The sequence below is a fragment of the Plectropomus leopardus genome, chromosome 2 (genome assembly GCF_008729295.1).
Source record: "Plectropomus leopardus isolate mb chromosome 2, YSFRI_Pleo_2.0, whole genome shotgun sequence".
Taxonomy (NCBI): Eukaryota; Metazoa; Chordata; class Actinopteri; order Perciformes; family Serranidae; genus Plectropomus; species Plectropomus leopardus.
The window spans coordinates 27,582,972-27,599,655 of NC_056464.1; the positions used below are offsets into that span (position 1 = coordinate 27,582,972).

Here is a 16,684-nt window from a genome sequence, read left to right on the forward strand (position 1 = left end):
GCTGTTGGATGGATTGTCATGATCTTTGGAACAGATGTTTTTAGCCTAATTTCCTGTTCAGTTCAGTTCAGTTCAGTTCAGTTCAGTTCAGTTCAGGTCAGGTCATTACATATTAGAATGTTCATTTAGTTTAAAGAAATGTTTAAAAAAATCCCTATATGATCTGTATGTAAAATAATTATATATATACATTTAATAATGATAATTAACAATAAATATATTTATCGACGACATAAATATATTTATTTTCCCTAGCTTTTTTTAAACCTAGTCATTTTCCCCTTACTTTTTAAAAAACATTTTCTAAATCTATCAATGTCTTGCAATTTTTTTGAACAATTCTTACCAAGTTGCTTATTGCCTTGCACCAATTTGCTCTTAAATATTTGTGAAAGGCATATGAAAACAGTACAAGAAAAGTAATGTCTCTCCAGGTTTCAAAGGGTTAAACAACAGTGAACTGTAGCCACTGTTCCTCCGGGGGCATGTTTACATGCATGAGTCAACTATAACTATAAAATAAAAGGATTCTTTGCAACATTTTCATCTTTACCAGGTAACAGTAAAGAAATGATTAATTCGCTGTGACCCTCGAAAGGCTACTGTTGGCTTTCTCTTAAGGTGGAATGTTTTGTTGTGCATGTGAGCGACATCAGCTGACAGAAAGTAAATATGGACCCAAACTGCTAATGTAACTCCAGAGAAGCAGTCTGTTGACAGAATAACAATGTTGTTTAACTTCTGTGTCATATCATAAAATAATATGGCACTACGAAAATGCTGCCCAAATCGGTTAGTTATTAGACACCTTAAAAGGTCCATCTAAAAAAAAAAATTAACACCAATTTAAGGGTTTGATATGTTTAAAATATTTTCACCACTTTACTTTGCTGTAAGACAGTAATATCCGCCAGAGAACTGAGGCCATTATCTCAAAACTACCAGATTGACAACAACATTAACTTTACTTTCCTGAACACAAGAGCTGCTGGTCTACGGCTGCCTCGATTTGACATAAAATAAGCGAAGCAAAAAACTTCAGATAGATTGGATCATCATGTTTAACAATATATCTTTAGACACAAAAGTCATGGGAGAAAACGACAACAAAAGTAAACAGGTTTGCCAGTTTTACATTCCTCTGCAATTGAAATTATTTGCCAGTTGTCTACCCCGAAGTGATTATTATTGTTAGAACCACCGTGCAGATTCAGTCAACACTTTGGTTTATGACTACTTAAAAACGACGGACATTCCCATCAGCTTCAGTTGTACTTTGTGCTTATGTTCAGCTATTAGCATGGTTTTGAATCATTCACAAATGCTTTGTTCAAAATAATCATCATAATCATTCATCTTTTGTGTGAACGAACTGAACTGAATCACTTCCTGAAACTAAAACCGGCTCATTTCAGTCAGTTAAAAGTGAATGTGCAGAGACTCACTGACTCACTCCTTCCACAGAAGTAACACACCTGCCAGGTTCAAATGGTTTAGTCATTCATGTCAATAATAAAGCCCCTCCGAAAAAATCTCAAGAAAGGAATAGCCCAAATATTCAATTTAAAGATGTCACAAGACAGAAACCATCACGATACATTTTAATAAAGGGTCTCTGTCGCCTCAGTTCACCTACCTCCCTCTCATGCCAAAAAGACATGAGAGGGAGGCCAGCTCTGTCCTGGGATGCCCACTTGATCCAGTGCAGGTGGTGGGAGAAAGGAGGACGGTCACTAAGCTGTCCTCCTTGCTGGAGAACGACTCCCACCCCATGCATGACACTCTGACTGCACTGGAAAGCTCCTTCAGCGACAGACTGCTCCATCCACAGTGCGTGAAGGAGCGGCACCGCAGGTCCCTCCTTCCTGCTGCTGTCAGACTGTACAACCAGCACTGCTGCTACTCCAGTAGGCTACACTCACTGACACACACACACACACACACACACACCAACTGGACTTATACAAAAGTGCAATTTTTCACATGTTAATTATCTCCATGTGTAATTAGTGTACATATTTCTTATATTTATATATACTTTTTAGACTGTTTTTTTTGGCACATTGTAATTTTATTTTATTTATGTTACTGTTTTTGCACCTTGTTTTTTAAATTATACTTGGCACCTTGTTTTTTTATTATGTTATTATATTTGTAATTATTTTTTTACTATTGTATTGTTCTTTTGCTGCTTATACTTCGTACCTCATAGTTGCTGTAACATTGAGAAATTCCCCACTGCAGGACTAATAAAGGATTATCTTATCTTTATTTAATAATAAGGTGTAACAAAAATATATGTGCTGTACACATGGTTCCTGCAGCTTAAGGTAAGGTAGATTTAAGACTTTTCAGACTTTTTTAATGCCACTCAGAATTAAGTTCAAGACCAATTTCTTTATAAACCAACATTGAAGGACTTTAAATTTTTTAGTATTTATGAAACATTATTTTTTGTACAGTGAAAAAGTTACATTATATATGTTAAAATTTTGAAAAAAACAAAAATAAAAACACTTTTTACAAGTCACAGGGAAGACATTACATATTGTATTATCATAAAATTATCTGATTTACCAGCAGAAGTAGGAAATATTTAGCATTTCGGGACAATTTTGTTTCCTTCAATCTGCATCGGAGATTCCACTGACTGGATTCCTCTTATAAAGAGTTTAAGAAATGAATTTAATTAAATATTTACCAAAAAATAAATAAAATAAATAAATAGTTACCAATGATTTTCAGAATTTATAATGTAATGTCAGAAAATAAAACAATTCATAAAATCCTACTTCCTAAGTCTTTTGAAGGATTAATTTAAGTCAGTTTAATACCAATTAAAGCATTATTTTTAGTTTAATTAATTCAATGCCTTTTTAGACTTTTTAAAGAATCTGCAGGAACCCTTTGTACATAACAGCGTAGGACTTCACCTTTCAGTTTGAAAACAAGCTTAATTCTCAGCTCACTTGAACTAATAAAGAGATTTTAGTTATTCTGAAGAGAAAAGCTTTTCCCATCACTATGACATCAAACTAGGATGGTAACAGTGATGGAAACACTGAGGATGATTAAACTGTGCAGAGATGAAAGGAAGTATGATACAGAAAGATACTTCAAGCCTTAATAATCAGAGAAAAAACTATGCCTTATACATTTCTGGCTCACTTTTCAGATATTTGCTCACCCAAACTACATATCATCAGTGGTTTTAAGCTATATAATGAAGTACATTTACTCAAGTATGGTACTTAAATATAAATTTGTGGTACTAGAGTCTATTCTTTTCATGCCACTTTATACTTCTTCACCGCTACATTTCAGTGGAAAATCTTTTTAATTCACTGCACTTTTCTGAAAGCTTTAGTTAATAGTTACTTTACAAATTAAGATTTTTGCATTAAAAAAAAAGAAAATGTTATAAAATATGATATTGGGTTATAAATTAAACTATCCATTAGTTAATATAGTTAAATCAGTTTAAGTACAGCTGAAACAATTGGCCCATTAATCAATCAGACAACTGAGAGAAAATTAAATAGCTATTAATTTTTTTTTGATAAACATTTTAGTCGTTTAAGTTGTTTTTAGATTTTTATGAATTGCATACTTTTGCTTTTAATGTCTAAAGTACATGTTCTTGATAATATTTAGTTTTTTAAACTTGGCTAATATTTTCAGTGCAGGACTTGTACTTGTAACAGAATTTATTTTTTTTTTTTACCATGGTATTAGTACTTTTAGTTAAGTAAAGGATCAGAATACTTCTTCCACCACTGGATATAACAAAATATAATCATATAATGAGTTTTCGGCTGACACCATCCTCACACAAACTGCAATGCAGAGCTCTCAACACTTCTTTTTTTCAAGACATGATAAGATCTGACGCTAAAGGCCTTTTCTCTGACACCACCTTGGTCCAGTTAGTACGCGCTGTACTTCACCACAAAAAAAACACACCCATAAAAATAAAACATTTCAGCTTTTATCCTCCTAAACAGTTTGGTTTTCTTTTAAAAGTACTCCAGCCTGACAGAGCTTGATTTGGTGACGCCTGTCATCCACACGGAGACGATCAAACTCGGTGACTTTGCCACCGTGGAGCAGAATGTCACACCTACACACAACTGTGCTCCATCATATCGCAGTCACTCAGACATGTTGAGTCCCCGCTCTGTGAGCTTTCATTAGTACCGTGGCATTTATGTGACAAACCCTAAAGCTAAATCCAGCCTCTAAAATCTTATTTACATTAAACATTTCATTTAAAGCGACTCTATTGCATCATATTGTCACTTCTATTGTCTTAAAACTGTGAACGGCAGTTCATTCAATATCACACCTGATAATTATAGCTTATTACTTTACACTGAAACAGCCCCACGCCCTTTCTCACACAAACACAAAGACTCACATGCTGCCAGTCTGGGGTGCGGCTAGAAAATTTTGGAGCCACTGACAGCGGGTTCAACAACCGTTCTGACACATTGAATATCTACAATGCGTGTCATGTTCCACTGCAGCTGACACACACACACACACACACACACACACACACACACACACACACACACACACACACACTCACTCTGTGGACTATAAAAGACTCATATAAAGCCTATGAGGACATTTTCATCAGACAGAGGGGAGGGTAAAATGACCTTTCTTGGATCCATTCAGTAGATACAGCCACCTCGACTGAGTCAGTCCACGTCCGCAGTCTGTATGGAGAAAGGTCGAGGCATTTTCTCTGAAGATTCGGGATCACCACCTCAGCAGACCTGTGGTGAAAGCAAATTTACAGGTAAGAATAACAAAAACTGACGGATATTTACTTGCTGTTTTCTATTTAATATAACAGGTTTAACCTGATTTTAAACACAATCAGTGAATGTTACAGACCTGATGACTGGCCTTTTAGTGTGTGTCATGTAGTCATAGACATTTATGAGTTGTTTTTGTTTCAGGCCACTCATATCCCACAGGGAAGATCCAGCTTGTTGGAAATATTTTCCAGTTCACAGTCGATGTGAGTGAGTTTTCTCCAGAGGATGTTATCATCACATCTTCCAACAACTTGATAGAGGTGCACGCTGAGAAGGTGAGCCGTGACGTCAGGGCTGGTTTAGGAAATCTGTAATAGGAACCAGAAAAACAGTTAAGAGGCCGGTTGTTTTGAATTATGCTTCAGAGGAATCATATTTTAGGTTAATGGATGTAAGTATTTTAAATTTGTATCATGGATTTTTCTTAACAGTCTACACAAATAAAGAAAACTATCAGCGTAGAAATCAATCAAAATAAAGTACTCAAGATACAGTTATGGCTTAAATCTGATCGATTATTTGAGCAGGATTACAGAACATCTCAAAGTTTGTTTATTTAATTGTTTATACAATGGTTTGTACTTTTCCTACTGTGATATGCCTATTATGATAATGTCTCCTGTACAAAAGGGACAGGATTTTCGGTTTGTTGAGAGATCTTTTGACTTTGTAATAATTTGATTGCCACCCCTGGTTACAATGTTAAGACAGAAATGTATAAAATCAAACAAAATTTTGAGCTTAACTTTTCAACACCAATAACTCTTCTGTTCTCATTTGTATTTTTTGCTTTTCTCATGCAGCTGGCAGAAGATGGCACGGTCACAAACACTTTTTCTCACCAATGCAAACTACCATCGAGTGTGGACCCCACATCTGTGAGCATGAGCATGGAGAGCAGCGGGGCCCTGACGGTCAGAGCTCACAGGATACCTTAATGCCCAGTGTCTCCACTCTGCATGTCAGGTCTCATTGCTGGACTTTAGCGACCTCTGGTGGTGGGCAAAGCAAACTAATGCTTCATTCAAGGACTAACAGAAATATGAAAAAAAACCCTTTCAACTTTACTCGAACCTCACGCCACTGAAAATGCCTTATAAAAAGCGTGATTATCTGACAACTAGTTCAGCCACATGGTCCAGGTTTTTCCTTTCAAGGTTCACACATTAGATAAATGAGAACATATTCAATTTCAGTTCACAAAATGTAAAGAATATATGGGCCCAGAACACAATGAAATGAAACATTGCAAGAATAAACTTACTTAAAACTTAGTAATTAAACAAAGAAAAGCATGTTATACAAACATGAACATGTACAGCACATTTTCTATTATTATTTTGCACAATGAATTAATATTATATACATTGAAAACATTTTATTTATGTCTCTATCTGTTTGTAGGCCTTCATGATAAGAATATGCATAATATGATGTTGATTGCATTACAGAAGAGACTTGATGATCTCTATAATTAGGTGGCGAAAAGATGGATGAGCCAAATGAGTTGTTATATAGTGGCATATCAGATATTGGCCAATATCATGCGTCCCTAAGTAAAATAGTTGCTGTACTGAAAAACAGGTTGGCATGATAAATGAGGCCATTAAAGGTCTGTGGGTCTGTGAGTTTTTCTACAAACTTGACACGTTCAAGAGTCATTTGTCACATTTGTCATTAATTCAGAACAGACCCGCCACTCACTTTTGGACCATGACCCTCCAGATAGAAACCACTCATCTATGATACTCTTGTTAACATGATGTGACAATTGAGGCCAAACAGCAGCGGATGCCACAGAAACCTGTAAGTGGTGGTTTCAATAGGCTGAAGTAAGGTAATTTCGGATGTTGGGTAAAATAGGACAAATAAGATATAACATCTTAAATATCAGCAGCCAATATCCAATTGGATTCTTTAGTTTCTGCTACAAGTGTGCTTTACATGAAACAATATTTTTTTACTGGTTTGAGAAAACTAGAAGGGGCAGAGCATAGAGTCAAATATCCACTGATCCCACAGCTTGCAAGGAAAGAAATGTGGCATGTTGACTGTCATTCTTCAGTAATATGAGCTCTCCAGCTAAAACAATAAGGAAATAAAAACAATAATGGTTCTGGGGTGTTGCTTTTTTAACTGTTTGACTTATAATCAAAATTTGACAACTCTTAACTTTTCATGGGGAAGATTTTTTTAAGTGAGAACATGAGGCATCAAGTTAATTGAGACAACAAAAAAAGTGAAGATGGGACATTTTTCTGAAGTGAAACCATCCTGTTTTTAGGTTTCCAGGTGCCTTAAAATTATGATTTATGCAATTGTGTGCCATATTTCAGATATTTTTTTTGCAATTTTGTCACTTAATAATAAATATGATGCTATATCAGCCACAATACTCCAGAAATAGTCATAATTGTGATGCACACAGGTCCATTGAAGACAATATGGCACCATGGAAACAGGCAGTGAGAGGGAAATAAAAATAGCCCCAGGTTACCTTATGATTTAATAAATTAATTAATGAACTGACAAAAAGATTTCCCCATTTAAACAAATTGTCCTATTTTACCCAAACATGTCACCACAGTGAGGCCAGGGTTCTCCACTTGTTTGAACATCCAAAGTTTCTATATTATTTTACAAAACAACATTTTTTTCATAGAGATGTAGCAGGGAACCATAACAAGTTACAAAAGTAACTCTGAAGGTATGTCCTCAGAGTTTTAGGTGTTTTTTTTCGCCAGAAAGTGTCCCAAATTACCTCACTTTACCCTTTTTTACACAAAGTTTGCCCACTAAACTTAAATAAAACGTTACCAACAGGTCTGCTGCAACCCTGTGGGCGTTAATATCAGTGTACTCACAGCCGCGACTGCTTTGTTAAATGCGGACTTTTCGTTTAAGTCCAAAAACGACAGTTTAGTGCCAAGTAAAGTCGTAACTGACGACTTTTTGAAACACCTGAAAATAACATGAATGGAGGATTGGCGGAAGTGACGCAAGACATGCCGCCCATGGAGACGTGACGTCAGGAAGCTGTTGTCAAGGGATGTTTTAGTTTACGGAAGTTTTTTTTATCAGGAGGCTGCACCTCGAAGTTTAAAATGCAATATACCAGCTACAGTTGTTAGTATTAAAGATTTTCATGGCGAGATAAGAACTGTCCGGTCCTCTGCCGCTACAGTTGGATTTTAAAGTCTGCCTTTTTGATGGAAAACTGACCTTATAGCAGTGTGATGCTAACTTTAGCTTAGCAGCATAGCTAGCGAGAACAACATGGCTCAAGTTCTTCCTCCCGGATCAATCGTAGTGGCTGACTGGCATCGAAGCAAAGACAGCAAAGACTATTTCAGCAAAATACTACACAAAAAGAGGCGCAAACACTTCGGTATGACAAATTAATCGTAACATTTTGGTTTTTCAAATGTACCCAATCATTCATGTGTAATCAGGGTTTGATTATTAAGTATTTCAGTAAAAAACAACAACAACAACAAAAAAGCATTTTTAAGACCTCACATGTTGCCACCATGCATACTTAACCAGAGACGATTATTTTCATCTCATTTCATCATAATTTGGGCTGTCATTGGGAAACAGGCATACAACGTGGCAAGTAGATAAATGCGCATTTCTTATCATACATATAAACTGTCAGTGTAATAAAGGCTTTCTAAAAAGTATATCTTCCTATTTTGTCTGTGGAGCAGACACATTAAATATTTTAAAGACACAACGTTTTTTTTAAATGATTAATTTTACAGAATGGCTTCTAGATGAGCGTTTGTAGCATTTTTAAACATAAAATTAAATCATTTTGTGTGTCATAACTTTGAGTTGATGTAGAAATAAAACATGATGTTAAAAAATGTTTTTTTTTAAAAAAAAAAACATGTTACAGGATTGACTTCAAGTGTCTTAGTGTACTGTTTTCCTTTACAATCAACATGAAATCATTAAAAAAAGACATATGGAATACCAAAACAGCCTAATATTGTATTGAAAAATAAAATATTTATTTTTCATCTCTGGATATTTAACATATGACATACATTTAACAACAACAATATTTGACATATTTAATAAATAAAATAATTAAGACTTGAAATCATTCAGGGTTTCTATATAATTGCTTGAAAGATACTTCTATGCTGTCATGTAGAATATAAACATACTCAGATTCATATTCAGAATTTTAAAGGTCTATTGTGTAGGATTAAGTGGCATGAAGCAGAGATGTTGCAGAGCTGAAACATCTGTTAACTATGATGGTTGACACAAAAACCCAAATGATTTTATCTTGAGCCAGTGTGCAATTTGTCCTTTTTGAGCTACTGTAGAGCAATTTGGTGGACTTTGTGGAAGAGGACCGGCTCTGTTTGTGGATATAAACAGTTCATTCAGTGGTAACAAAAACACAACAATTCTTATTTTCAGAATATAGTTATGATTATTACATACAGTTTCTGCCTATTGATGCCCTGAAATCCCACACACTAGACCTTTAGGTGACACTGCGACATTGTCCAATGCTTTACTTAACTGTGTGCTGGTCAATTTAGGTTTATGTAGAAAAAGTGTTGCTGTAAAAAAAACCCAAAAAAGCAGGCATACAGTTGTAGAAAGTATGAATACCAGACAGTACACAAAAGTAAATATTCAGATGACCCTTTCAAAATTTGTTTTACAGGCCTGTTGGAGTCTCCAGTGATGCCTCCACATGTAGCTGTGGACACAGTTCACTATAAGATCTTCATCTCTGGCAAGAGTGGAGTCGGGAAAACTGCTCTGACTGCACGTCTTGCTGGCTTGAATATTCCTAACATGCACTATGAAACCACAGGTGGGTCCAGAATTTAATTTTTACAATTGGGGGTTACACAATGTATTTGTCATATTTGTCTTTTGCCGTTTAAGGTATTGAGACGACGGTGGTGTACTGGCCAGTGAAGCTGAGGGAAAGCGGCAGAGTGCTTTTCTTCCGTCTGCAGCTGTGGGACTGTGGAGAGAACGCTCTGCGCAGATTTGACCATTTGCTCCCAGTATGTGTAAAATATAACAAACAGAAAAGGACAATGCTTACATTATTTTAAATCAAACGTTCGAACCACAACATGATGTACCAGACATTTTGTCAAATCTGTTCTGTGTCTTTTCCAGGCCTGTAAGGAGCAGGTCGACGCTGTCCTGTTCTTGTTCTCCTTCACTGACAGGACGTCCTTTGATGATCTCTCAAATCACATTACTAAGTGGACTGAAACATCTGTGGGTCGTGTTGTGAAATTGGTGGTTGGCACCAAGTATCCTTTTTTGCTCTTTAAGAAAAAACAACCCTTAAATCTATAACTGTATCAATACAAAGATGGACATTTGTCCTTAATGTTTCCTCCAGATTTGACCTTTTCATGCACTGTGATGTGGCAGAGAGAGACGTGAGGGACTTCCAGGAGACGTGGAGTTTACCTGTGCTGCGTGTGGGCGGGGAGGTCAGTGACGGGCTGGGTGATGTAGCCCCCCTACTCAACTGCCTGGCGGAGAATCTGTGGCATCAGGACTGCGTCACAGCCGGATCAGCCAGCCACCATTCACAGGGGGACACAGTGACCGTATTTTAACACTGGACAGGCAGCTAAAGTGATCTGGAGGTCCAGGGAGGGTCACCCCCAGGTGTCTGCCTTTGAGGGATTGCATTTGCTGATTATAAGGACATTCAGATCCCCGGGAGGCAACTGAGGAGGCTATTTCATCTAAGATGGAATTTTTATTCTGAAATGTCTTAAATTCTCCCATCACACTGTCAGCAGTACCAGCGTCACAATATTAACCTGTAGAAGTTTGTATTTATGTTCTTCATGCCACTGAGTGTCCGCACATAATGCTGCCGCCTTACATTTTCTCACTTTTATGTAAGAAATAACTCTTCTCTTTTTTTGTATTGCATCTGACCTATTTTTGGGCACCTTTTTCAATGATTTTTTACTGATTTGCATTTTTGTGTCAGGCTGATCTAAGGTCAGATTTATTTCATTAGAAAAAATAAAGGGCACATTGCTTAAAAGGAGCAATCATTTTAATACAAGTTTAAAATAATGTATTTCCAATAATCAAAACAAAGTAACCCCTCACATTCAGTGCATCTGTGAGCTGTGACAAATTCAGTGTGTTTGAATCCTTAATGTAGTGTCATGTGGTGCTCTAGAGTGCGTCCATCAGGATTATTAAGTGCCGTCAAGTTACAAAAATTTTAAGAATGAACAAGTTATCAAAATCTATCAAAGATCAATATGTGTATATAAGCAATCAAACTGTATATATTAGTAATGTGCCAATTAAAACAACCCAGGTTTGATGTATAAAATCAAAATCTCAGAGTAAACATGTTTTCATCACTGTTTAGATGACAGTGCCTCCATCCATGCCTCTTTTTCTGACCTGAAATTAAAAAAAAAAAAAAAACAGGGATCACAGATGTGTTGGCAAAAACATGAAGGTGCAGCACTGTCGCCAAAATAAAGTGTTGGCATTGTACGTTTCTGCAAAAGAAGGACATTTGACTTTTGTACATTTCTTACACATCTTGTAATTTTTCTTTTTTTAAATTAGATCAGATGTGTGTGAGCTGAGTTTCTCATCAGGAGGAGAGAGGAGATGGTGTGTGACGAGATGGCTGCAGAAAGCAGACCACTGTTTGAGACCAACAAACAACAAAAGCAGGTATTTTTAAAACAGCATTTGGACATTTCCAGCTGTATCTTTAGCAACCAAAACAGGTATTTTTAAGCCAGAACATGACATTTTCCAAACCCTGACTGAGTGTTTTTTGTGCTTAAACCTAACCACATTAACCAGGGCATTGTCACAACATGAAATTGAAATGTAAAGAAATGTAAAAGTTTCAGCATATCCGTAATTTGCAGAAATGTACAACACCAAGAATTATTCTGCAGACTGGGTTTGAAGAGGTCCACTCGTACCTTGTGCATGCAACAAGTATCATGGCGGTTGGTTGTCCAGTTTGACTTCGAGAGAGATGCAACAGGAAGGAGTCTGGGGGTAGACCCAGGGCCTCAGTCTTCAGATGCTGAACGTGCACATGTGTGGGGAATTCAGCGTGATCCACAACTTTGAACCTCTGGTCCCTGACGTGATGCACAGAGAGAAAATTAATATCACCAAATAAGAAATTTGGATGTGTGCTGTTAAAAGAAATAATGATTAGTAATTGGCCTATATTGCAATAATGTTGTCTGGTCAAATACTTTTTCGAGGAGATGATCAATAGGTCATTGAAGAGGTGCAGGTAGATGTTGATGAACGACACTCTTGAGTTGTAAGCGGCCTCCACAGTCAGCTGTCTCATGGGACCCTGGCGCACCAGAAACCTCCCGCTTACAACCAGAGGGACTGACTGGATGGACGAAGAGGCAGAATTTGTGACAGACTTTTGTTATGTAAACCTGCAGATGGCAACAAATTATGTTCGAAATCTTTGTGCGAATAAAAGAAACGTGTCACCTTAAGTTTGCCAAAATCCAGCAGCATTTCCAGGCAAACCAGCTCCTCAATTTGTTTCATTTTTTGAACCCCTTTGTCACACTCGGCCACGATCTGGTCAGAGCAGAAAGTGATGACATTTTTTACATTTTAGAGATGAGTTTGATGTACTAAGTACTATAATATAATAAATATGTTTTCATTAGTGTATAATCACTTGAAAATAAGAATCGTGTTTTCGTTATATCTACATAGAGAGCCAGTCCTCGTCCAAGGAGAGCGCCATGTTACACAACCATGTCTGTATGGGTTTCCACCCAGAGCAGACAAACCAAACACCGGCTCTAGATAGGGCCAGTCACATTTTCGCGTTGACCACTGCAGTAAGTTGCTGACAAGTGTGTTGAAAAAACACTGATATTTTAACATGAAACTGCTTTATTCAGTGTTTTCACCATTTAAATCACTGGGTCTGTTTGTTTTGGAGAGGATGAGATCTCAGTGGGTAATTTGGTTTCCAGTAAAAATTTCCTGAACAATGACCACTGAAGGAATTGGAACCAGGAGAAGTTTCAGCTAGTTGCAATCTGCAGTCCTCATAGCTGGACCCCAATAAATCCTCCCAAATCTTACACACTGTTCATTGAAATTAAAGTTCCTGCTCATTTGTTGAGCTCCCTTCATTCAGATCTGTGCGGTCTTGCCAAGACAGAGCTGAACACTTGAATGTGAATCAGTATTACCTCATGGATGGCTTCTATTGCTTTTTTGAGATTTGAAACTGAGTCGGACCCTGGTTCAGTCAGTTTCAGGATGCTCTGAAATAAAAGAAAACCCAACAGGAGCCTTAGTTCACTTCTGACACGTGTCATATAAGTTAATACATATTTGGATGCATATAATTCAGATCCCATCAGATGCCTACCTCCAGGATGAGTTTAATGCGAGTAATTCTCTGGAAGGGGAGGACAAGGAATGACTTGAGGCTCCGTCTTTGACACACTGGGTCACTCTCAAGCTTCTTGATTGAATACAGAAAGTCTCTGTTCTGCTGCCTTGAAAGAGGAAGAGATGAAATGTCACATGAGAGCTGGTGTGGTGAAGTATATCAGCAGTGGCATCAAGTACAGAACTTACAGCAGCTGGTTGACGAGAGTCTCCTGGTACATCATGTTAGTCACGTATGGCACATAGAGGCTGTGAAACTCTGGGCAGTGCTGCAGCACGATGTCTCCAACCTGAGAGATCAACACACTCTCTCCCAGCCGAGTCTCCAGGTCCATTAGAAACCTGACAGAGACACCAACTCAGAGTAAACACAGAAAAAATCAGTTCAGATTATATGGAGGTGCTGGTATTTGGAGCTCTCACTTTTCACTGGCTGCCATCACACGACGAATGTTGGAAAACAAAATGTGATGCTCCATTTGATTCAGGGTCTTTTTCAGCGCCTTGGATGCGTAGAAATGATTGACAGCAACTCCAAGGCTCCTCAAGTATGACACTTCAGAGCCGATCAACTCAAACATTGTCTCCAGGGGAACAAAACCAGAGAACAAGAATTAAGGCAGACATTCTCATAAGCATATTTAATATTCATGTTTAGTTTATTTGCCCATTTCAGTGTGCAATTCCCAATACAGTACCAAAAACCCATGATACACCTTTTCTCATCATAGCTCTACACATTCAGTGAACAAACGGGGGCAGGAAGAAGAAAAACTTAAAATACCCCTTTCTTATTCATAACAGAAGCTACTGTTACTGATACAAATACAAAGGGCAAACATTTCTATATTTTCTTGTTTTTTTTTCACAAATCATATTACATTTAGCAATGACAAAAAACAATTTCAGTCATCTTAACATTACTGTTACTCAGGAAGCTCAAAAACTAGAGCTAGATGGCACTGGCTTGAGGTTTTTGAAAAAGTGAACAGCAACAGCTCTGTTACTGAATGCAGCGTATTGATTATGATAAAGTGTAATGCATGCAATGAAAGAGCTTTCCACACCTCCTGAAGGCGAATCTCCCTGTTTGTCAAGCTCCTCAGCAGACCAGACGCCTTCACCTCCACTAAATCTTGCCAAAGGGTACTTGGAATCACCCTGACTGGATGAGGTGGAGGCGAGGACGGAGGCACCTCAGGAGAGTTTAGCTGAGGGGAAGCAGCCTCAGAGCCGCATTGAGCAACAAGACGGGACTGCAGACCCTGCAGGTACTGAGGCGCGATCAGTTCAGACACAAAACTCTTGCTCAGTCTGTGCAGATCATCTCGGATCTCTTGCAGACAGTAGTCCTGATACAGTGGGACTACAGAGCAAAGGAAGAGACAGAGACGTTACATCGCTCTGAATGTTACACTGATCATTTACTGACTGCAAAGAGAAAGATAAACTTACAGAAATCAATGTACTTTGACTGGAATGTGAAACTTATCACTTCCTCCTCAGCTGGATCTGCTGCCCTGGGTTTAAAAACAGGACACATTTAGTTAAAAGCAGTGGTGGATGGTAACAAAGTACATTTACTTAAGTACAGTTTTTGACTGTCTGGACCAGAGTATTATTTTTTGGAAACTTATTACTTTGACTCCACTACATTTGAATGACAAATATTGTACTTTTGACTCCAGTTAGATGAAACAGAGAGACAAACAAGGAGTACAGTTAAATTTAAAAAAAGAAAGAAAAAAAGAAATGACAATTGTGGTGCTTTTTTCAATTTGTCAAGTTTTTCTTCAGACATTTCTGTAGGTTTGCTGCCTATTCAAAAAGCATTTTACTCTACTTGTTCTACAAGCAAGTCAGTGCATTCACTAGGTAGTTTTACAGTCATAATCTGTAAAGTCATTGTGACAATTTACAACAATGCATTGAGATTAAAAAGAAAAAAGTTATTTGAACACTTAAGTATTTTCAAAAGCAAGTAGTTTAACTCAAGTTATATTTTGAATTAGCAGCTTTCACTTGAAGTGGAGTAATATTTTACCAGGAGTATCTATACTTTGACTCAGGTAAAAGAGTAGTGTACTTTGTCCACCACTGGTTAAAATAGAAAGATTAAAAAGAGTATGAAGATTTACGGCCTTGCTTACCCTTCAGTACTTTCATCCTGATCCTCTACTGGAGACAGAGTTGGACTGTCCTCCTCAGGTTGAGGGACTGGGAACAGCTTGGGCACACTTAAGCAGTGCATTTTTTTCAAATCCAATGTGCGCATTAAAGCCACTGACCTCAGAGCTGAAGATATGTCTGTGGGAGGACTAAAAAGGACACTTCATCATCACAACTCTACATACAAAATTTACTGTAGTTTTCTAGATGCACCATGTGGTCCTTACCTGCAATCCTCAGGCTCATTCAGGGAGCCACTGCTCCCATCAAGGCCTCCAGTGTCCTCTGCATTGTTTTCCAGACAAGAAAACTCTGATGAAAGCTGATCTCTTGTTGTCATGTCCTGGATTCGTGAAATCAGATTATTCACTGGATCTCCAAAGTAGGAGTGTAGAGTGGTGAGAATGCTGCTGCTCCAACAGTTTTCATCTGTGCAGTCAAATTGTGCCATAATGCTTCTGTTTTCTCACACAATTCTGCCAGCGAGACGCCTTATTTTGAAACTCTGACCAAAGTGCAATCCTGGATGTGTTTATCTACTGAGGCATACTTCTTTACCCCCAGAGCTGCTCAGATTTAATGATCTCAGTCATGCAGTTGAGCTTTGCAGCAATCACAAAAACTGAAACCAGGTGTGGCTCTTTTTTCAACCTCTGGTGAACTCTAGTGTCCCAATTCAGTACATACTCTGCCAGATTTAAATGGCGTTTTGCTGGTCCTCTGTGGTAGGATATGTAATGTGTTTAAATGATCTGTTGGTTAAAAAAAATATAGTAAATAAAAAAACAAAAAAACAAACAATGTGTCGTCACCTTGAGCTCTGGGCAATTCAGATTTTTTTTTTTTTTTTTTACTATTTTCTGATCAAATGATTAGTCCGGGAAAAAATGCAGGTTAACTGAAAATAAAAGGAACGAGTAGGTGGCAGCCCAAATTCTTGGCAGATTTTCAGTTGGTTATGTCAACAGGTTTTTGAAATGCACAAATATCACAACGGTAAGAGGGAGACACATTAATCAGAGTATGCAGAGCTCTGCGTAAAAATGAATATTAGTGAAATATTTATTCACCATGTAAACCATTTAATAGGAATATTGTCTTTTTTCAGAGCAAGGGCAAAAATCTGAATATTTTGTATTTGTTTTGTTGTTGCTGCCACTGTATGTATAAAAAGAATATGACAACTTGATTTAAGTGTAACTCAATTATTAAAATCAGCTCAAATCAAACTCATTTACTTGCAG

At 37.5% G+C, this 16,684-nt stretch overlaps 4 protein-coding genes across 5 annotated transcripts; 2 read left to right on the forward strand and 2 right to left on the reverse strand.

Annotated features, from left to right (window-relative positions):
• Nucleotides 1–4,655: 4,655 nt before the first annotated feature.
• LOC121961270 (heat shock protein beta-7-like) lies at nucleotides 4,656–6,098 on the forward strand. Its single transcript, XM_042511189.1, has 3 exons — nucleotides 4,656–4,807; nucleotides 4,971–5,104; nucleotides 5,633–6,098. The coding sequence occupies exons 1-3, from the start codon at nucleotides 4,729–4,731 to the stop codon at nucleotides 5,765–5,767; spliced, it is 348 nt and encodes a 115-aa protein (XP_042367123.1). The 5' UTR covers nucleotides 4,656–4,728; the 3' UTR covers nucleotides 5,768–6,098.
• cplane2 (ciliogenesis and planar polarity effector 2) lies at nucleotides 5,752–11,147 on the forward strand. 2 transcript variants are annotated; one of them, XM_042511177.1, is made up of 5 exons: nucleotides 5,752–5,795; nucleotides 9,520–9,672; nucleotides 9,747–9,871; nucleotides 9,990–10,129; nucleotides 10,222–11,147. In XM_042511177.1, the coding sequence occupies exons 1-5, from the start codon at nucleotides 5,789–5,791 to the stop codon at nucleotides 10,442–10,444; spliced, it is 648 nt and encodes a 215-aa protein (XP_042367111.1). In that variant the 5' UTR covers nucleotides 5,752–5,788; the 3' UTR covers nucleotides 10,445–11,147. The 2 variants fall into 2 exon arrangements, with proteins under 2 accessions (XP_042367111.1, XP_042367104.1); XM_042511170.1 differs by lacking the exon at nucleotides 5,752–5,795 and adding an exon at nucleotides 7,069–8,217.
• On the reverse strand, nucleotides 10,966–13,854 carry si:ch73-15b2.5 (rho guanine nucleotide exchange factor 19). Its single transcript, XM_042511158.1, has 8 exons — nucleotides 13,695–13,854; nucleotides 13,461–13,613; nucleotides 13,249–13,378; nucleotides 13,067–13,141; nucleotides 12,345–12,437; nucleotides 12,089–12,237; nucleotides 11,804–11,968; nucleotides 10,966–11,261 (listed from the first exon to the last, which is right to left on the reverse strand). The coding sequence occupies exons 1-8, from the start codon at nucleotides 13,850–13,852 to the stop codon at nucleotides 11,216–11,218; spliced, it is 969 nt and encodes a 322-aa protein (XP_042367092.1). The 5' UTR covers nucleotides 13,853–13,854; the 3' UTR covers nucleotides 10,966–11,215.
• Nucleotides 13,855–14,008: 154 nt separating this feature from the next.
• LOC121960309 lies at nucleotides 14,009–16,057 on the reverse strand. Its single transcript, XM_042509982.1, has 4 exons — nucleotides 15,668–16,057; nucleotides 15,422–15,589; nucleotides 14,727–14,791; nucleotides 14,009–14,637 (listed from the first exon to the last, which is right to left on the reverse strand). Exons 1-4 carry the CDS (start codon nucleotides 15,889–15,891, stop codon nucleotides 14,198–14,200), a joined length of 897 nt encoding a protein of 298 aa, XP_042365916.1. The 5' UTR covers nucleotides 15,892–16,057; the 3' UTR covers nucleotides 14,009–14,197.
• Between the last annotated feature and the right edge of the window lie 627 nt (nucleotides 16,058–16,684).